This window comes from Fonsecaea erecta (assembly GCF_001651985.1).
Source record: "Fonsecaea erecta strain CBS 125763 chromosome Unknown Scaff3, whole genome shotgun sequence".
In the NCBI taxonomy this organism is placed as follows: Eukaryota; Fungi; Ascomycota; class Eurotiomycetes; order Chaetothyriales; family Herpotrichiellaceae; genus Fonsecaea; species Fonsecaea erecta.
In genome coordinates, this window is record NW_017387246.1 from 1,903,932 (window position 1) to 1,925,323 (window position 21,392).

At 52.0% G+C, this 21,392-nt stretch overlaps 6 protein-coding genes across 6 annotated transcripts; 3 read left to right on the top strand and 3 right to left on the bottom strand.

The window, feature by feature from the left end:
• Positions 1–27: 27 nt before the first annotated feature.
• On the bottom strand, positions 28–3,375 carry AYL99_03949 (hypothetical protein; the record flags this gene model as incomplete). The annotated part of the gene is made up of 1 exon (XM_018835463.1): positions 28–3,375. One exon carries the CDS (start codon positions 3,373–3,375, stop codon positions 28–30), a length of 3,348 nt encoding a protein of 1,115 aa, XP_018695113.1.
• Positions 3,376–5,286: 1,911 nt separating this feature from the next.
• Positions 5,287–8,298, top strand: AYL99_03950 (hypothetical protein; the record flags this gene model as incomplete). Its single annotated transcript, XM_018835464.1, has 4 exons — positions 5,287–5,346; positions 5,406–5,480; positions 5,539–7,991; positions 8,055–8,298. 4 exons carry the CDS (start codon positions 5,287–5,289, stop codon positions 8,296–8,298), a joined length of 2,832 nt encoding a protein of 943 aa, XP_018695114.1.
• Positions 8,299–11,623: 3,325 nt separating this feature from the next.
• AYL99_03951 (hypothetical protein) lies at positions 11,624–13,346 on the bottom strand (the record flags this gene model as incomplete). Its single annotated transcript, XM_018835465.1, has 3 exons — positions 11,624–12,000; positions 12,053–12,742; positions 12,863–13,346. The coding sequence occupies 3 exons, from the start codon at positions 13,344–13,346 to the stop codon at positions 11,624–11,626; spliced, it is 1,551 nt and encodes a 516-aa protein (XP_018695115.1).
• Positions 13,347–16,007: 2,661 nt separating this feature from the next.
• Positions 16,008–16,649, bottom strand: AYL99_03952 (hypothetical protein; the record flags this gene model as incomplete). The annotated part of the gene is made up of 1 exon (XM_018835466.1): positions 16,008–16,649. One exon carries the CDS (start codon positions 16,647–16,649, stop codon positions 16,008–16,010), a length of 642 nt encoding a protein of 213 aa, XP_018695116.1.
• Positions 16,650–18,579: 1,930 nt separating this feature from the next.
• Positions 18,580–19,508, top strand: AYL99_03953 (hypothetical protein; the record flags this gene model as incomplete). The annotated part of the gene is made up of 2 exons (XM_018835467.1): positions 18,580–19,279; positions 19,339–19,508. 2 exons carry the CDS (start codon positions 18,580–18,582, stop codon positions 19,506–19,508), a joined length of 870 nt encoding a protein of 289 aa, XP_018695117.1.
• A 668-nt stretch (positions 19,509–20,176) lies between these two features.
• AYL99_03954 (hypothetical protein) lies at positions 20,177–21,340 on the top strand (the record flags this gene model as incomplete). Its single annotated transcript, XM_018835468.1, has 5 exons — positions 20,177–20,243; positions 20,302–20,511; positions 20,598–20,780; positions 20,841–20,870; positions 20,955–21,340. 5 exons carry the CDS (start codon positions 20,177–20,179, stop codon positions 21,338–21,340), a joined length of 876 nt encoding a protein of 291 aa, XP_018695118.1.
• Positions 21,341–21,392: the final 52 nt, after the last annotated feature.

Below are 21,392 nucleotides of genomic sequence, written 5' to 3' on the forward strand. Positions count from 1 at the left end.
TATTTGGAAATCCCGCGACGTCCACTATCAAACGCACTCCCACTCTCCCCAAACACACCACCTGGCACTCCGATCCGCCAGGACCAGCCCTCTCCAGATGCCCCTCTCTTGGACCTTGACTACGGTCTCCCAGAAGCTTCCCAACACTTCACCATCAACCTCCTTCAGATTTGCTGGTTGCGGGATCCCCTCGTGCTTACGGTTCAATCTGATGATTTTCCCGCCAGGAGACTGGATCGCCAATTTAGCGGGCTTGTCCTTTACTTTGACTCCAGCGGCATGGTTGGGGTTGTTGCCATAGGTATATTCACTGGGATTGGATCCGGTGGTGCTGCTAGTCATGCTCATTGCGCTAGTGGGGCGCGCGAGCGGATTGGGACTGACCGGGCGGAGATCAAAGCCGTTCTGTTCGTTCGCAGGTGTAGATGCTACAGACGCGGCGTGTTGACGTACGCAAAAGACATAGGTTTCGCCAGCCCCAAGGCGGTAGCATTGAGGTTGCACAACGTAGAGATCTTGCCGTGTGGCGTGCGGCGTAGGATGTCGCATGACAAAATCATAAGCTGGGTTCTCGCCTGAGTGGTATAGAGGCACTGCAAGAGCCAAAGGATGCACGATATCCCTCGACGAAAGCATCAGACCCTTCTTCCCAGCGTAGACTTTGACGTACGCGATGCCCTCGTCCCCTGGTAGAATTGCCTTGATGACATAGCGTTTCTGGGCGATGTCCGAATTCGGTACTGTTTTGTACCAGCTCGGCTGTGCAAGGGCTCTCTTTTTCGTCAGGTTATCAGCGTCCTCGTAAACATCGCCGTCCTGATCGCAGAGATATCTCCTGGCTTCGACCTCTGCCACTATTTCAACGTCCGGAGGGACATTGATGCTGAATGTGCACATTTCCAGGCCATCCAGCCTAATGATGCTCGTGTCGTAGGCATGCATTGACAATCCCTGCCGGAAGAATGGTGGACCTGTTCCAGGCAGGGCTAGAAGCACGTCAGGACTGATGCAGGGGATCATGTGCTGTTGACTGTCGTCGACGGGTACATGAGTCCAACACAATTCGCTCGGCCGTGCCAGGAAGTACCAAGCTTCCGCGATGCTGGTGCTGATACTTGAATATAGTAATCTTTTCGGGTTGGTTGGGCTGGCGAGGCTCGCGTCTATCATTCTCCATTCTCCATCGACCAGCACAGCGTTCCAAAAGTGGTTCGGTCGAGAAATCGCGTCCAAGTCCAGTTCTTCGCCGGGTGTTTTCAGATACCCATGCACGACTTCCGCATGAATGCCAATAGCAGTGCACATTTCAAGCACGACTTCTGCAACTTCTTGGCTACTTCCTCGCTTGCTCTGAATCACTCTTCTCGTATCAACCGGTTGATTGAAGTCGTAGCCGTCAAACTGGTCCTCTTCCCAGCTGATTCTTTCAGAGCACCAAATGAATATCGCCCGTAATCTTTGCACGCCACTGCGGTATGGACGGCATATAAAGCCCGTTGCGAGGGCCCCTGCCGTGACACTGCTGGGTATGCTTGTGATGAACCGAGCGGCTTTGTCCACTTGGCTGAAACTTGGATTGCTGAGCTGGAACGGCGCATAAACAGGTCGTCCGTCGGCGTCTTCGTCTCCCTGAAGATTCTCGTACAGTTCTTCTACAGGGCAAATGACAGGTTGATCTAGCATCTGACATCTATCGGCGCGTTCTTGCCGTTCTGATGGTCCCGGCGTGTTCGATCGGTTGACGTCGCGACGAGTGAGGATGTACGAACCAGACGCTCCGCTGATCAAACCCATCTCTTTCGCGGCGTCCCGTCCAAAAGCGCCATTTGACTGATGAGTCGCAATCGGTGTCGGTGCATTGAAAGCGGTGCCGCCAGCGATGCCCGTTAGTTTTGTGGGAGAACCAGAGTTGCTTCCGGCCTGACTGGCCGAGATAGTACTCCTGGCGCTGGCTGCACCTGTCTTCGCGCTGTCGATCAATTTCTTGAAGAAGCCTTGCTTTTTGGCCTTGGGAGTCGTAAACCCTCCGAGTCCACCGTTCGCACTTCGATTTGCATCCTCCCAGCCGATTGCTGACTTCGCCCCTTGTCTGGAGTCATGATTTGAGTGGAAGGACGCTGCTGTAGTTGGAGTCTTCGGTCGTGCTTCCGTTTGGCCCCATTGCTCATCTCTGGTGCCAGTGCTTGTCATTGGCCTGGCCATACGATCTCGAAGACTGCCCATCCTCTTCCTTGCCAGGCTGCCTGCACTCGTCGCGCTAAATGCACCCGCGGAATATCCGCTCATAATGCTTTGGGCGGTCATCGCGGTCTGACGCGAAAAGTTGGTGCCAGTGCTTGCAGAACTCTGCGCTCCGCTACTTGAGCTACTGTTGTTCGTCAAGTTCGTCTTTTGCGTGAGGGCTCTTGAAAGAGCCGCGTCACCAAGATCAACAGCGGATTTCCTTCGCATCGACAGTCGACGACGAGCACTTGATGTGCTTGCCCACGGTGAATTCTTGGGCGGAGGTTCAGGAGGGTCACTGTCCGCTGCATCCAAGTCCTGCCCTTCTCGAGCCTGCTGCATACGGCGCAGCCGACTTTCCATCCTCTGAACGTAGTTTTCCAGTCGAGGTGGACCATCCTGATATCGATCTGGGCTATTATGGCGACTGCTGTAATTGATGCGTCCTTCAGAGAAAGTGCTACCTCCGGCGCCCAGTCCCAGACTGGTGAGTGGACGAGGACCCGGACGGTCATTGGATCGACGAAAGTCGTCAAAGGCTTCTGGAGACCAAGGATTGAATTGCTTGTCTTGCTGAATTGAATCACGTCTTACTAACGTCATATCCTCAAGAGAAGACATGACGTCGTCCATGGCACTCCGGATCATTGGGGGAGTATGTCCATTGATTGAGGGTGGCGCGGGAGAAGGCGTGCGAGAGAATGACTGATATCGATCATTCATGTCAAAGGCTTGTGGTGCTGGTGAGGCGGCTCTGCCTCCAATGATCCGGTGGGGCGGAGGAGGTGGTGGGGGAGAAGACCCGATTTCATGATGTGGTAAAGGAGATGGTGATCTTGCAGGAGCTCTGGACGGTGGTCTTTGTTGCCACAAGACTGTCGAGGGAGGATTTCGTGGATTATGGGCTTGTGGTGCCGGCGCAGAAACGGGCACGGCTTGTTGATCCCCAGCTGCGCCATTAACTGAAGGTGATTTTGCGTGCTTATAACCGCTAAAAGGACGTCTTGATTTCGCCTTCTCTTTCTTTTCCTGTAGTGTCTTCTTGCTTCCACTGTTGCTCTTGTGTATATCCGGTAGGGGGCTGGCGGACCGTCGCGTGGGGACGAAATTTTCCTCCAGCACAACCACGAAGTTTGAAGGGAAGAGACCCATCATTCTCCTGTCTCGGAGTAGTCTTCCCATCCACCAAGATCCATCTCCCGCATTGAGACATTCTATCAAGTCGCCTTCAATGAACCCAAGGTCTCTGTCTGTTTCACCGCCCCACGAATACACCGCGCGACACCAGCAGGGAAATTTCGTAGGAAGATGAGGAGCGGCCATTCCGACTGAGTTGCGCACTCAGTTTCGATGTCACGGTGGTTCACGTCGCGGTGATCGAAGTAGCAGCAGCATCTGGCTTTCGCTGGTCGAGAGTGATGGTCAGGATGAGTGCCAACATGTGATTGTGAATGAGTATAAGAGAAAGGTTACGAGCGACAACGCGCGTGAGGGTAGACAGGAGCGTCTTGAGGACGGCGCCTGAGCTGGTAAGGTGCGGCTGCGCAGCCGAATGAATACGTAGTAGACTCGGAGCGCAATGATGATAATGGAGCCGTTGTCGCCGTTATTCAGTTGCCAAGCCAAAGATGTAAATAAACAGTCGAGGAAATAGGCCCGAAGTGCAGGCTTTCACGTGACAAGTGGAGCCAATTAACAAACATGCCCAATGCGTTATAGTGACTTGGAATCGCCAGCCTTGCCAAACATCAGGCACCTCAGTCTCTCGATGCTATATGTCGTCCCATCGCACTGGACGTTCTCTCGACTATTCCATATTTACTTGCAGCACCTGAGGTGGAAACATGGATATCAATGGGCGTTTTCTGACAAGGCTGTGACATCAGGTTGCTAGGACTGAACATTGCAGAGCGTCATTTGAACTCCAACAGTCATTTCAAATCATAAATCGGAAGAAGTTTCATGACTTCATTTCCCAGCCACCGCGCAAGATAAATATTAACTCTCCGAAGTCTTCACAATGATCAGCCTGTCTCTGTTACTTCCCATAAACATGAACTCTATTCGTGCCATGATGGTCCCTACTGGCCACGAATTAGCAGTCACCTCTTCGTGTTCAGAAGCCCAGACCAAACTAGCCCACCAATTCACGAGCAGGCAGCCAATCAAAGCTGGCCGAATCCGGACCCTACTCTGGACCGGCTGACTTTTGGTCGAGCTCTCGCTTAATTCCGACAAGGACAGAGAGGAAGAAAGAGAATTCCCAGTAGAACAGTGATCTTCCGGGCTTTGCGGCGAGGGAGTCATTCCCGCTTGCAACTGTCATCAAGGGTTTCAGTATCTGCTTTCCAAGACCCAATCTGAATAGGTGCAATATGTCTCAGCCGCACCACCATCATGCTTTCCCCCAAAGTGCAGCCAATCGTATTTTTTGCTTTCCCAGGCATCCGAGCCTTTGAGTTGGTGCTTGCCGTCTTTTTGCCAATCCGATTGCCTTGGACGCACAGGAGGACTCGCCGGCGCAATTTGGCGGAAGGCAGAGGAGGCGGGGGTGAGTTTGGAGCTGCAGCCTGATAAGCACTGTGCGACCTCATGCAGCCTCTTTCGTCTCCATTCGTCTTTCCCATCCGGTTCTCGACGGTTTCACAGGCTGTTGTTCGCTTCTAGGTACTGCCCACAACGACTGTGATTGAAAATGGTGCGTACTTGATATCCAACCTTACTTAATCTTTGGTACTAAACGCAGGTTACCAGGGTAGCCACGGACGGGGCTGGTGGAACGAAGAACAGTCCGAGGAAAGGTAAGATGGGTGGCCACCCTTTGGAGATTCCTTATTGTTCATCATCGGTAGCTATCCTTTGTCAGCACATCGACAGTACGGACAACGACTGACAAGCGCCGGGTCTACGGAATACAACCCATATTTCTATTCCCAATCCGCCGGAGGGCTGAACGATTACACAATTCATAGTCCTCCCCCAGCCCGACAAAACACTGGCAGAGGAGCAAGGTGGCCTACCACAGGGGGTCGAGAATCGCGCTCTCCATATGAAGCACTGCCGATGGGCGATGCATCCTACACTGTCCCTTCTATACATGATCCGTTGCCGGATCCCCACGGGGTATGGACCATGCCCGTTTGCCTTGCTCTCAGCTGCCTTCTGAAACTGAACGCCTGCAGTATAACGTGGACAGCTATTACAATCCTCCAGCATATCATCCTCCTGGAAGCTTTGCGCCTTCCACAAACAACGTGGTAAGTTCAATGCGCCGACTCCAGCTTGGCACAAGGGCTTGCTTTAATGGTCCAACAGTCAATGAGCGATGCTATCTCAGGAAACAACGAGTTCGTCGCTCCTCTTACTGCCCAACAAAAACTCAACGCGGACGACTACGGAGTTCACGATTTCAAAGTGCCAAACGACAATCCATACCGCTTTGATGCTGATTCGTTACTCAATCGATTTTCCAATAACTTGCACTTGAAGCGAATCTTCCACTGGCTTGATCCGAAGTTCTTTCACGAGCGCGCTTGGTTCAGTTGGACGGCTCCCCATTCCTACCAACTCCCTGGGCACTACTACAGATCCGAGAATGGTGGGCGGATCTATATCTACAGGCACAGGGATGTCTTTCGCCGCAAGCATGCCGGTTTGAATGATGATCGATACCTAGATCCGATCGACGGGAGAGTGGAAAAGCTATTCGTCCAGACAGTCAACGAGATCTACGACACGGACAACGACACGACCTGGCGGCGAACGTACATCAAAAACGTTAGTCCATGGCTCATCCGTCTGGCCTACTGGCCCTACTCGCATATGCCTGTTGCGAACCCGGAATTCTCAGCGGATTACGGCCTTGGTGAATCATCTTCTACTGGGATTGGCGCATGGAAACAAGAACAGTGGCTTCATATCAGCCTTCGCTGGCTACCTTCCTGCATTGGCCTGCTGTTATTGATGATCTTTCCAACCGACGTCGAAGGCCATGTCCGTAACCACGGTTGCTACGACCCTGTGCCTTACCGTTATTGGTCTTATCCTCTGTCCGCGCGGAACTTCCGCGAGAACAAAGGTCAGATGCCCAAACCTGGATCCTTTGGCACCACAAACGACTTCAGACTATCCGATAGGTGCCTCCGACCACGCCTATTATGCTTCCTAGATCGCATAACCGATGATGATCCTCGAGGCTGTCTCGACCCGCAAGTTTGGATTGACGAGCATGGAGGAGGTGTTGAACCGACGTATATCTTTATTTCTTACACTGCCGAGAACCAGTTCGAGCGACGATGCGCCGATGCAAGGAGAGACGTCCAGAGCACCGGCTCTTCATACTGTAACTGTCTCCAATGCCAGAACGCTGCATCCGATGCAGAAGCCCTGCACAGAATCGCCCGGAAAGCGGCCAGGAACGCTAATGTCGCTGCATACTGGACCGACCAATGTTGCATGTCCACCGACAAGGCTGAGCTTCAAGAAGATGTTTACCGAATCAGTGATGTCGTCCGTGGTGCGGCAAAGATCGTCATCGTGGTGGGCCGGACAGGCCAAGACCGTCTTCCGCCGTCAGTCACCACGCTCGACCTGCTGAAAGAATGGGGGACACGCATGTGGACATGGCCCGAAGTTCTGCTGGGTCCGGCAGGAGAGAAGATACAGGTATACACGCGGGGAGGAGACATGCGTGCCCCACTGGAGATCTCGAAGATGGAGTTTCCTGCTCAAGTCTGGGACGACAGCGACGTGGCGAGACAGCTGATTGATAACTACGAGGGATCACTGGCCCTGAGTCGGCTGGAACTCGTGGTTCTGGCGCTCGAATGCCTCAAGCGCCGGGTGGAAACGGGGACAACAAAATACCTGGAAGGAGATCTGTCGTATGCATTGATGGGCTTGCTGAGGCAACGGCCAAAGGTCGACCAGACAGACTCTGCGTTCCAAGCATTCGCGCGCCTTTCGTTGGCGAACGACAGTGACCGACTACTGGAAAGGATGATTTGCTTACTGCCGTTCGATAGCAACCATGATCTCATGTCTAATGACCGATACTACAGCCAGAACGCAGGAACGGCGACCGGCAACAGTGGCCAAGACGGAACGGATCTACTCAGTGAAGATAGCAAGAAGCGCCATTACTGGACCAACCTTGACGACTACTGGGGTGCCAAACTCTGGGACATCCAACCCATGTGTCAGGTCGCCGGCATTGGCAAAGACGACACCGTGATTCTGGATGGCGCCTATGGGGCTACAATCCATTGGGACAGTTTTCAGCGTGTTGCCATCACCACTCGAGAGACCTGGTCGCGCATGCTGGCTCGGTATTTTGTGCGTGGCACACCGGCATGGTTCTTCACCGGTGTCCTCACTGTGGCATTTTCACCAAACAGCCCCACGGGCAAAGGAATAGGGGCGTTGTTCCTGATGATTGCAATAGTCACCATCCTTCTCTCGCCGATGCTGATCTTGCATATCTACGGAGGCAAGGTATGGAATACCCAGCCGTGGCTATTCGGATTCGAAGGTCACATGTCTCTCAGGAAAATTGAGATGAAGATCTTTGGATTTCCGTCGGAACGGCTCTCCTGGGCGCCCTATGCCAGCAATATGTCCCATCACCGCGTGAATAGTGAGTTCTTGGAGGACGAATGCGAGGGCATGGATCCCTTGCTCGCAGGCGAGAATGAGACAGGTGGTGCGGGAACAGTATCGACAACGGGTGAGAGGCTGAGACTTTTCACCCTGGTTGACACGAATACAATGTATGTGACGTCTCTTCCCGTTGTGGCTACTTTATGTTCTACATCACTAATCGTGTATGACAGGACCGTCACCACATTTCGTGCTGCACGCCCGCCCACTGTTGCTCTCCTCTGCGGCTCAGAAGGGGGCATGCAACGCGCGGTGATGTGCTCGTATGACTGGACGAATCAATGCCTGTGGCGAGAGACCGTGCTTCGCATGGAAACGATGGCGCTTCAAAAGATGCCTAGGATTGGGAGAGTTAGGTTTGGGCTGAGGAGATGGCAGGGCGAGATGGGAAGGAGTGATCTGCTACCTCCTGATTGAGATTCAGTCGTCGAGTGAAGAATAAAGCGAGATCACAAGGCTTCTCTTCCATAACGATTTAAATGTAAGGAAGTACAGCCGTGCGCTGACGACGAAGTGACTGGCGAAGCTATTATTACTAGCATATTGAGTAAATAAGCCTGCTGGCCTCAAATTTCTTCCATCAGTATCTCGTCGGCAACTTTATTATTGACCACGTCACCAACCACTACTACACTGGCGATGCTGGCGAGGCTCACTCAGCCACCACTTCTGGGTCAACAGGTACTAGATGCGGATATAGAGCCCAACGCCAACCTTAACATCAGCTCGAGGGTTCATTCTTCCATCTCAGCGACTTGTTCGTCACCTTCCTTCTTTCTTCTTCCCAGTCTCCAATTTACTCCTTTTTCTCTCATAGAGCCCATGCGAAGCCGAGGGCGACTCGCATTGCGCCAGGGAGCCAATCACAATAGCTTGAGCAGGTGACCTGGCCGGATTCGACTGCGGTTGAGAGTAATCAGAGTTTCAATTAGGTACAAGGTCACTAGTTTCGTCAGTTCCAATGACGAGGCGAGCCTGTGTTACGAAGGAGAGAAACATCAAATTCCATCAGCTGATATCTTCCAACGGAAGAGAAGGAGACGTCATATCACTTTGTGCCCCGTTTTTCCTGTAGGCCAGGCATGTGAGGCCCACACAAATCAGCTTTGTTTCTCCTAAAGGCCTTTAGGAAGGGTATATGGCAAACACCTCCTCAGTCGTCGGACTTCCCGACGAACCGCTGGAAGGAAACTTTGCTAGCATTACTTGGGTGTCAGCTTCCCGGAAGTGCTCAAGAAAGCCATGTAATAACAGCTCTGTAAGCTACTTCCTTCCTGAGAGAGTAGATGTTAAGGGAGGGCCGACCGCCATTACTCACTAGGACCTTGGGGAAGGTATATGAAAAGGGTCTTCTCAGCCACCTCCTTCGAAGAGAAGGGAATGCCCAGAGAGGGTGGTAGACAAGAGACTCGGTCACCTGGGCCTCGGAGAGGAGTCAGTGCCTAGGAAGAGTAGACTGACAAACGCCTCCTCAGTCATCAGGACCTCAGGGTGGAAGAAGTGTGTAGGGAGGCATGAGCCACCAGTCATCAAGACCTCAGGCTGGAGGAAGTGCTCAGGGAAGTAAGACTAAGAAATGCCTCCTTTGTCACTTGGCCCTCGAGGAGCACGAGGTGCAGTAGACTGACAAACCCTCCTCGGTCACTAGGACCTCAGATAGGGCATCTGACGAGCGCCTTGTCCGCCACGTACTTCTGGGGGGAGTAATTGCTCACAGAAGTGAGTCAGGAAGAGCTCAGCGAAGAGGCATGCAACCACGTCCTCAACTACCGTTCCTCGAGAGACACGCTCGGCTGGAGTAACTGCCTTCCACCTCATCGACGATTGTATGTACTTACGCACTGGTGACTCGGTGGGAGGCGCCGGTGGGTATATGGGGCAGTCGGGACCCAGGTCTAGGCAGCCACGGCGCTTATCATGCAGAACAGAAGATTCGTTTCCAGAAGTGCTGATCGAATCCCGCGATGAGCACACCGCGAGGTCCCGAGGGGCTCTGACCCCTGCGGTCTGGCCTTTAGCCCTCATCCACATGGTCCTGGGCAGGGGCAAAGCGAGTATTGGCAGTGGCAATTGTCCGGTGCATGATTTCGGGACGAGCTTCAGGAGACCATATCCTCCGTGGCTGTCCCAGTCTGCTTAGTTGGGTGTTTGCTTCAGGTGCAGCTGCCTGACTGGGCTTCTCTGTGCATCTGGGCGGAGGGGACGACTAGGCCGTCGGCTTTTGAACGGCTAAAGAGTTCTTGGGCATTGTCACCTGGCCATTCCGAAGTCCCAATCTGCCTGAGGGCCGAGGGATCTTGAGCTTCCTGGCAAAGCTGGAGATGTATGCCGAGCAGTACTCCTCTGAAAATCATCATGTTTTAGAGGAATGACCGCAATCCGAGAGGGATACCCCGAGATGCATCCTGAGCCAAGGCTTATGGTTTCCGATGCCATGGAAGCTAGATTCCACAGGACCATCCCTCACCTATTAGATAGGTGGTAGTCCGGGCTGCCCCAACCGTGCTAATTTTGAGACAGCCAGGTTGCGTGATCTCTCTGCTCGAAGACGGTTGAAGCGTCCGCATAAACTCGTGGGTTGGATCCGCTGCGGATCCGGAGGGTGAGAACGTGGGGAAGAGGTGGTGCCAGAACTCCGTCGGGGATATCGCCAGAACCAGGATAGACATGTTCTTGGCCTCACTAGCCCGTGGTTTCGGGCTCAGAGCGCAAGAAGGATCTTCTGGGGTTCGTATTCTCTACCGGCGGATGAGATTGGGTTCTAACGGGGCTAGGACAAAGTGTAAATTCGACGGCTTTTCGAGCAAAACATCAACCCGCTAAGACGCACTTTTCGCAGGGTCAAAGCCCGGTCATCGTTCGAGACCTTCTCGAAGTGTGGAGAGGATGATGCATCAGAACCATGTCTGTTCGGAAGGATCACAAATCCGGATCCGATGATATGCGATTGTCGACTTGATCTTGTCCAGGATTTTTTCAGCAAGGGGTGAGCCTGCCTCAGATGGAAGGGGCACAATCTGATATCAACGAGCTCTGTGCTAGCAGAGTGGAAGGGATTCAACTGAGGAAACCTTGGCGTGTAGATAATGTTTGGTCTGCCCTTGAACACAGGATTGCTGTCGTTGTTCCTAATATTAGGTAGGGATTGCGTCTGTTCCACGTCAGAATAGGCCGCTATACTCAAGGAACTAGCGGTCTATTCTGACGTGGAACAGACGCTGTCTCGGAATGGTAATGGAGTGCTTAACAGGAGCGAGATGGCCCCGGCCGATGAACTGGGGAGAAAGCTCGAAGTATGACAAGGCATTCTTCCCCAACCGCGGGTGAAGACCTACCAGGGTCCTGAGGTCTGGAAGCCCCCCTCGGAGGTATACCGGGCCTCTGAAACCAGTACTCCTTGGCTGTGGAGTTGAGCAAAGCGACCACTTTGCGCCCATCCCACCAGATTTGGGCACTTTTTTAATACACAATGTAGTTCCAATGTATCTGCAAAGTTGTGAGGTACTATTTTATCAAGTTCTAGCACAGAAACCTCGAGACATCAGCACTTCCGAAGCATTGATCTCGACAGTCTCATCAGCGAGGTCGTGTCACGTAGGCCTTGGCATTCCGCACCTCCTCCGCTAGAATAGAGGCGTGGGTTGCCACGTCTTCCCCACGAGATAGCATGAATCCCGCTCAGATATTGACTAGAAGAGAGCCTGTAGACTTCCCTCAAGCCGTATCAAAGCCCATATTTCGTTCAGTATGTGTACCGGAATCCCGCAAGGCCCTCGATCGGCTTCCCGCCAGCAGCGACTCTCTTGTTGGCTCGATAGAACTTGAAATCCAAAGCAAGGGTAATGAGGATGATCAGTGCACTTGATAGCATGCAGGTGAGGATGCCTGGGTGGTAATTGGGCTTGTCCTGCTCGCGGAAGACCGTACTTCCTATGATACCTCCAATACCTCCTGCGCCGACCAATGTGGCCGAACAGAGGGCTCTTTTCCACTGTCCACGAATGTTATTCGCTTGCCAAGTGAGCACACATGGAACATTTGCGTTGCACGCACTCGTGGCAATGAAAACGCCGAAGTAGCGAACAGGGACGTTCTCGAGGTAGCCGAGAAGCGGGAGGCCTGCATGGATGAGTTAGAAGTTGGACAACAGTGCAGACGACTTTATACTTACCAATCAGAAGCAAGCAACCATTTGCGAGGATGAATGGTGATCTAAGGTGCCATTTATCGCCCAGGTAGGCGAAAGCATACATGACGATCGCGGCCAAGACATAGGGGGGCGCAATGAGGCATTGTGATTCCGCGACATCAAAGCCCATGCCGTCATTGAGAATGATCGGAAGGAAATACGCAATAGCGTATGTATTCGTCGTCGTCAGACCGAAGAGTGCGGCGAACCCCCAGACCTTCAAGTCCAGAGCGTTCTTGAGGTACATGCCGATTCTAAATTCCTCGGGAATTGCGTCGTGACGGTCCTTTTCGATACGGGCAACCACGAAATCGACTTCGGCTTGATTCAGAAACTTGAGACCAAACGTTTGTGTGGCCTTCTCGGGGAAGTCCACGATCACAGCGTAGGCGGCAATGGCCATGACGCAGGTGAGGGTACCTTGCAGGATAAAGATCCATCTCCAACCCGCAATCCCAGGAAGAATGCCCGATGGCGCATCAGGATCTGTTGCCGTTGGACCGTAGTGCTGACCCCACCATTTCGGACCAGAGCCGTGGTTCTTCAGTTGGGAGAAGCCGTAGGCAAGGATACCGGCGAAGGCGGATGCCATGGATCCGATGAGGTAGAAGACGGCATTACGTTTCTGGAGTTCGTAGCGAGGATACCAGCAGCTAAGGAGATAGGCACAACCTGGAACGCCAGAGTCAGATCAAACGTTCGAATGTTGAGGAAGAAATCTCGGGATTCTTCAGAGAGTATATTTCATATGTCCTCATCGAACCCCACAGACATATTGCCTTTGACACGTACCTGGGAAGAAACCAGCCTCAAACACACCAAGAATCACTCGAAGACCCGTCAACTGAGTCCAAGTCTTGACAAAGCCGGCGGCACACATCGTCATGCCCCAGAGTAGGGTGATGGTGGGCAAGAACTTGCGAGGGCCAATTTTCCGCAGGACGACGGTAGCAGGAGGCTGCAGCAAAACGTAGGTAATAAAGAATACGAGCACCATAATCGAATATCGGTTTGAAATGAGGTCGAGATCTACTCCCATTCCAGCAACGACAGCGATCCCTGTGTTGGTTCGATCCATCAAGGACACGCAGTAGAGAAAGCCCAATGTGAGCACGAGCCGTCTGTCGATGCGCCATATGATTTTCTTTTGTTCTTCTGGAGTGAAGGCGTTGATTCTGGCATCGTTCAGCTTGTCAGAATCAGCCGACTTCGAGGTATCGGCACGCTCGAGTTCATTGATGTCGAAGCTTTTCTCGACAGGGACTGGGACAGCCATGTTGGACGATTTTGAGAGCAGGGCAGAAAGAGTAGGGCGGGTTGAAGGGAGAGACTATGGAAGGATGAGGGGCTCGAGTGAGAAAAGATTTCGTATGATGGGAACACTGGATCCTTTATGCTTGTTATGCTCGATCCCTGTTGATCGCGGCCAAGAGGATTGTGTGATATTGATAAGGCACTAGAAGAGTTCCGCAAACCAAAAGCAGCGTAGTCAAGTCCATTCCACCGGACAAAAAGATACAGGATGCACCCTTCATCAAGCAAGACAGCAAGGATCAGCCCGTCCTTCGCGAAAACTGAAGATATGCTCAGTTTTCGAGGTGCCACCCAAAAGAGGGTAGTCTCAGCCAAAAGGCTTGCATTCGGGCGAGACAATCAACCTGTTAGGTGAGTGCCGAGGGTCGAGCTGACCCCAGGTTTGGAGCGCTCCGGTGGAGTCCGGGGTATGTACTGTGGACCACTTTTCTCCCTTGCCAGAAGTATGGTAGGCTGTGCTTTAGTGGAGGTCATCGCCCGGTCCAGCCCAACTGTTCTATTAGGTCAATTTGCATGATCGTGTTTCCTGGCTTGCTGAAAAGAAATGGTTGATGCACAAACCTGCGTGGCGCATCCCATGACCGGTCGATATGATGGACGTAGCATCCATGGCTCCTGAATGTCTAGCAAGCTTTTTGAGATTGCGTTGAACACGAGTGCTTGACTTGCTCGCCCGTCCACAGTTCCTAGTTTCTGGGCAAGTGCCACTTGCAGCCACCAAAAGTCTTGGTGTGAGCTTGGAAATCCCACTGTCAGATAAACCCATTCGCTTGCTCGACCTCCACGAGTAAGCATCCCCAAAATCAGTGAGAACTTTTCCCCTCTCAGCCTGTCGGCTGTGAAGAATAGACTCTCATCATCGGAAGCGAAGGCCCCTGTCGAAGCCCATCCTGGCTTGAACCACAGCCATGCTCCAGTCGATCATCAAGCGATGGAACGTGGTGGCAACGTTGTCACGACCTGTGTGGAAAGATTGCTGATTGCTGCATGATTAGTATGTTCTTGGCTTATCCATTTTCTCGTAATGGTGAGGCTGGCTATCCTGAGTTGATGGTGGGCAGAGTCATGGCAGGCCCCAACAAGAGGGGTGGTAATCGCGGGCCCTCCGAGTAGTGGAGCTCTCCAATTGTTGAACTTTTGCTCGTGTTCTGAGATGAATTCTGCAGCCAAGAGCATATATCGGTTGAAAACGGCCCTCAATCCGTGTCTGGAAGATCATCGCAATGACCAACAGACACTTACCTAGGCACCTCCTGGGGATTTGGATGAGGGGAATACGGGGAGAGCAATAGCCGCGGCTGTAGGCTCTTTCCTGCAGGGATCATGGCTTCTGCAACGGGGTGAAGAGGAGCCAGGGGTGGTAGAAAGCCTAAACTCCGGGCACGGGGCCCTGAATCGCAAGGGGTTGGCGATAATTGCTGCTGGAGCTGTGTCGACTCTCTGACCTGCCGAACATTGTACCCGGTTGGTGCTGGGCAGGGCATGAAGAATTCGGGCTGGGAGAATTTCTGAGGCCGGAGGCTCCTGCCCGATTAGCAAATGTTGCATATTTCACCCCGGGCAATTTCATCGGGCTCTGTTCGAGTTCGATGTATCGAGTTCTAAGGGTGTGGCAACGGTATATTGAAGGGCTCCTGAGGGTTGAAAGGAAGAAGAGATCAGGAGGGAGCAGACGAGCTTAATATCTGAGAAAAAGTGCGCCCTTCGCACTCGATTATTCAACAGAAACGCTCAATACGCTTGCTACTGAGCCGCTTTAACCGAACATCCATGCCGAAGAGGCCCTCGGGCCAATTACGGGCTCAAATGGATAGAATTGTTACACACAGTGTAATTGGTGTTGCTGTCTTAGAGTGTGGATCTTGTCGTATGGACAGACCAATAAGAATCATGCCAACGCGGCCTGTTTATTAAAGCAGCACAATGCGTATACTTCTTTCCGGCTTTGCACGAGGCTCGACAGCATGCAGGTTGGGATGCCTGGGTGGTAATTGGGCTTGTCCTGCTCGCGGAAGACCGTACTTCCTATGATACCTCCAATACCTCCGGCGCCGACCAATGTGGCCGAACAGAGGGCTCTCTTCCACTGTCCACGAATGTTATTCGCTTGCCAAGTCAAAACACATGGCACTAGCGAATTGTTCAAGGACTCTATGCTGAGTATTTGGGGGTGAGAGGTTTGTGAGAAATAAAGACTCAAAGTGCGAAAAGACTCCTCTGTCGCCAAGATCTCGGACCTCAGACCTCAGACTTCAGACCTCAGACTTCAGATCTCAGACCTCAGATCTTAGGCCCTTAGACTTCGGACCTTAGACCTCAGACCTCAGACCCTCAGGTCGACGCCGGCGAGATTCATGAGCCTTTTGCTACCATGGCTCTTACGGATGCCGGTCTGATTCTGACTTAAGGTTGAAGAGGTGATCTGAAGAATACATTGCATTGATCTAATATCTACAACTTGATTTCAAATGTCCACTGGTTGGACTACCCCTCGCCCATGAAATGGCCTCCCTAGGTATCTCATAACTCAAATAATAGATAACACAAAAGCCATGCCCGCCCTCCCTGATAATTCGACTTTGTTGATATGTTGCCCTTAGGCAATGGTCGCCGCAGAGGCCAGTCACAACGTCATAGAGTGCTTCGACCCCTGGAAGATATTGTGGCCTCGGACACTAATGGCGGCGACTCCGGGTTGGGCGAGGGACATATTCAGTTCAGGGTTGCGGTCAACGTCGTCTTCATCCTCGCCCTCTTCCTCATCTTCCTCATCACCAGCCTGACCAACCCCAGTATTATCCTCAACATCGCTATGCTCACACTGGTCACCGTCACTGTCATCTGAAAACCAATCACTCTCCCCTGCGGCCTCATCCGGGATGTAGTCGGAATCCTCATCGACGTTATCATCATTCACGTTGTCATCTGCCTGGTCGAAGTAGCTCCAGGGGGCCAATAGTGAACGGGTCCTGCGCTTGCTTGCTCTGCGAGCTGAAGTGAACTGGCCCAGCCCCTCTACCCCAGACACTTCATCGTCTCCAGGGCTCTGCGCAGGTGATCTAGCCTTGCGTTTCCTGTCACTTAGATCTGGACTCGGGACGGGCCAGGTGAGCGTAGTGGAAGAAGTATTGGTACTGGAAGAGCTTGAGCCTGAGGAGGAGCTGTTAGTTGCGCTCCTCGTTGGGGTTCTTATGGAGCCTGGGCTGTCGAATTGGATCGTGCAGGGGATTCCCAAATTCTCCTGATGCTCTCGTAGCCAGTTCATGCATGCCTGAGGTGTCCACAGATCGGTTCCAAACTCTTGGAAGATATATTGTAGCCAGTTATCTCTCGACTGTATATGATGTGTATCGGAATCCTGCAGTAGGCGGGACGGTCCTTGTTTGCGAAGCTGGGCTCTAAGATAAGACCGTGTTTCCTTACTGTAGATCTTAAGGCTTTCGACACATATAGCACAGAGAATATGGGGCCCAGGGACCACTCTCCACATTGAGCAGCGGTCTGTATTGCAGCTCTGGCATCGAAGACGTGGCCGAAAGGATAATGTATGCCCTCGAATGGCCAAAGTCTTTTGAAGCCCACGGAGGGGTACCAGCAGGCGTAGCAGGGCTTGCAAAGAGTCACCCCAAGCCGGTAACAGAAGCGGCGGTCGGCATGGCGACTGTGGCACTTACTTCGGGCGAGGGTGGACCTATGACACCAGCCGCACCAATGCTCGCTGACATGGGCAGTCTGCCTCTTGATTTCGAGCTTGTCGCTGCCAGCCTCGCTCGACCCCCACTTGGCACCATCCCAAATGATACTGGAGCAACGACTTGGCCGAAGCAAGAGGACCTGCTGCGAAGATCTGCCACTCCATCCCGCCGATTGAGACTTTACATGGCTATATGGTCTTCGCGCTTGGTCTTGAGCCCCCAACAGATTCAACATCTGTTCACACAAGCAGAGTCGTAAATCCGCGGACCCTGGCTTTCTTCCTGACATAACATCGTGCTTCTGTGCGAACGGCAACGGCTCCAAAAGAAGGGTGTAAGTTAGGCTTGGCAAGATTGCCCAGGAGCGCAGGATCATTTCAAGACTGCTGCTTTGCCTAGTAAGGTTTGGACTCTGCATCTGACAAGAGCCTCCCAGACGCTTACTGGTATGTCTCTTGGCATCCGGTGCTCTTGGTCCCAATATGAATTAACAACCCGATCTTGAAGATTACAAGGATATCAGAAATGTTTACAGACATGGTTGACTCTCTCTATCCGTGACCCCTGAGGAATTGCGATATTTGCGGCTGTGGTCAGCAGGATTCGAGTCAGATCTAACGTGGAGGCACTCCCGAAGTACAAACACGCGCTTCCTCCGTGAACCTGGTACGACAACCACCTGGGTTTTTTGCGTTCGTGATGTAGCCAATCTGCAATATTACCATTGTGAAAAAGGGTGTAAGAGTGTATTTAGACTAGCCGGATTTACCTTGGTCAAAGGGCTGCTTTTACGAGGTACGGAGTCGAGGGATCCTAACTGGCCCGAAAATAGTACGTAATATTTCAACGGCCGCATATGTCTCCTATTGGGCAGCCTTGTCCTGGCAGATAGAGAAGCCACTTGGAGTTAGCGCTAGGCACTAGCTCTGTGTACATGGATTGTGGTTGGTCCTCCGTGCGACTTGCATACCACTTTTGGACAACTAGCTCTCGACACTACAAACCCCAGAGTACGATGCTACAGCATAATGGAGAATGGCTGTTTGGAAGCAAGTACGAGATACGCCTTGCAGCGTCCATCGACGGTCCGTGTCGGCTGCCGTCGGTGGCCGTCATTGCGCCGCAATTACTTGCTCATTGCTGATTCACTCGACCGCCGAAGGGTCTAGCAGAGTATTGTCGATTTCTGATGCCTGTTTTACCATTAACTTTCATTGGGCTCGCCACATCAGCAAGGAACTTCCTAAGTGCCATGCCAGCAAGAAGTCATCAGGCCTCAGTGCTAGCGTCGTACGACATAGCAAGCCTGGAGATTGAGGACTTTTATTCAAGAAATGTACGGACGAATTGCGGAGGGGCGAGGTCCTCGCTTGCCTGCTTTAACAAAGGGATTTGGAGCACAAGGACAGCGGTATTGGTTAAATCTCAACTTATAGTTATAGATTTCGCATCTATCACCCAGAAATCCCAACTCCACTCTAGCAATAAGTCCGCTCAATTATGAAGTTTCCATCCTTTACCAACACTTGGCACAAAGATGTCTACGCCGAGATCGATGCTGCGCGATACGAGCTCTCGGCTGAAGGAAAGAGGGTTGTCATTACAGGTGGAGGTGGGGGTATTGGAGCAGCTACAGCTGAGGCATTTGTCGTTGCGGGCGCAGCAGAAGTTATCATCCTAGATCGGACTGAGAAGACATTACTCGCGACAAAAAATACCATCCGAGATAAGCACAACTATTCCAAGGTTATTACCGTTGTGGCCGACATCTCCGATCAAGAGAGCACAGCAAATGCTTTTGACATGATGGCTAAAAGAGGGCTGATCGATATATATATCAACAATGCCGGCTACCTGTCCGACCTAAGTTCACTCGAGATTTCGAACAACATCGAATGGTGGAAGTCGTTCGAGGTGAATGTCAGAGGCTCGCTTTTCGCCATTCAATCAGTGTTGAAGAACATATCCAAGAATGGAGTCATGATAAATGTGACGACGGGAGCTGCCCATGTTCCATATGTTCCTGGATATTCAGCGTATGCCGTGAGCAAGCTCGGCTCTGCCAAGCTGTTTGAATATCTTCAAGCCGAAAATCCAGATCTAAGGATTTTCAATCTCCAACCGGGCGTCATTGAAAGCACCGCCATCTCGACCAAGGCGACAGAGCAAAGCGGGTTCTCCTTTCCCGACCAAGATACAGGTAAGTGAACATTCATCCGTGTCAAATTTGTGAAAGTAAACTATACTGACTTGATGTAGTGCAACTTCCGTCGAACTTCATGGTATGGCTGTCTTCACCCGAGGCCGCCTTTTTGAAGGGCAGATTTGTTTGGGCAAACTGGGATGTGACGGAGCTCAAACAGAAAGAGAGTGCCTTTCAAGCAGATCCAACACTGCTCACTCTGGGATTACTTGGCTGGATTCAGTGAAGCCAGCGGAGGAAAACGAGGATAAACCCTCTTTCTCACCAGTTGGCATTGCGACGACGAATCAACCCTTAGATACACGCGAAGATATACCACAAGTAGTTGGGGGGCAAATTGGAATTTCGAGGCATGGTCTTTGGGTCGAGGTACTGGCCAGAGAGGCTCTATAGCCTGTCCACCTAGATAGAGACGAAAATTCTCCCTTTTCTACCGTTGGTAATCAGCCTTGTCCATCTCTCACACCTGAAACTATAGTATTTCGAGTACCAGACACATATTTCGTCAAAAGATCGTCTCGTATTTTCGAAGTTTAGGTTCCAAGACCAGAAAGCTCTAGCACAACGAAGCAAAGACCGAGAGCTGCACGGTCAACTGGAGTTTTGACCGAAAGCCGTTATAGTAGGGTCAGCTCGACTCTTTCACATCCGGCGTACTGCGGTGTTTCCAACTGCGGCGAAGGCAGGACCAACAACAGCGGCTCAAAGCTTGATTACGTCTCAGAACGGCTGGTGCTTAGAAATCCATCTGTTTTTGTGCGATGTACACTTTTGAATATCTAAGGGTTTCCTTTAACGACTGTATGAGGAGATCCACTGCCAGCTACATTTTTGTCCTAAAAGCACTTGAAGCTTTGAAAGAACAGAGTTTTAGTTAGCTCAAATACAATCAATATGGCGAGCTTTCCCATCCCTCGGGAGAACTTTAGTGACCTCAACAATAAAATCGCCGTCATCACAGGTACTACAGTCAATCAACAGAGCAAAGGCAAAGAAGTGAGGCAGCTGATTCTTGACAGGAGCCTCCTCTGGCATTGGGTTAGCCACGCTCAAGCTTTTCGTGGAGAATGGAGCGCAAGTAGTTAATGGCGATCTACAACCCTTGAAGGAGGAGATCCCGAATGTCCTCTTCGTCAAGACTGACGTGACCAAATGGGCCGACCTAATCTCACTATTCAAGGCCACGGTGGACAAATTTGGCCGTGTGGACGTGGTGTACGCAAATGCAGGTGAGCGACAGCTAATTGTTTATTACTTGCTCTGCTCTTCCTTCCCTGGTCCAGACACGTTTGATTGACAAGCAGCGTGCAACTAGGAATTGGCGCGAAAGCCGACTATTTCAACCTCGAAGTAGACAGCAACGGAGACCCGAAAGAGCCATCGCAAGCCAACATTGCTATCAATGTAATTGGACTGATCAACACAGCCGTGCTCGCCATCAGACATATGAAGGAGCAGAAATCTGGCGGAGCCATCATTTTGACCGCCTCAGCAACCAGTAAGGACCTCAGCTTCACATTTCTTCAAAGGCATTCTCGTCGCTGACTTCTAACCCCAGGCTATCTACCCTTTGGCGCGACTGATTACAGTGAGTAGCTCCCGAAGTTCTTTTTCTCTACATCCTCTCTCCCTAACACTTTCCGTCTCCATGAATGCTAACCCAGCATCGAAGCAACTTCGAAGCACGGCGTTCTGGGGTTTATGCGCGGAATCGTCCCGGAGCTGCAGGCGCGCAAAGTCACCAATGTGCGCGTGAACTGCGTGGCGCCGAGCTTCACACGAACCAGCCTGTTTACACCTGAAATGATGGAATTCTTAGGATTGGACTTCCAAAAGCCTGAGGCGGTGTCCGAGGCCGTGGCGCTGCTGGCCGTCGACGCCACACGCCACGGCCAATCCATCTACGTGGAGGAGGGAAGACACCGGGAGGTTGAGTTGGAGATCCTGCGCGTCAGTTATGAAGCGTGCAATACACTTCCCGGCGTCGAGTCCAGACACAAGAATGACGTTCAAGTTGTTGAGAAGTTCCTCTCCCTTGGGGCGGGGAGTGCGATATAGAGAGGGCAGAGCGACAGCTTGTAGATGGAGCATTATGCCATGTAAATTGCCT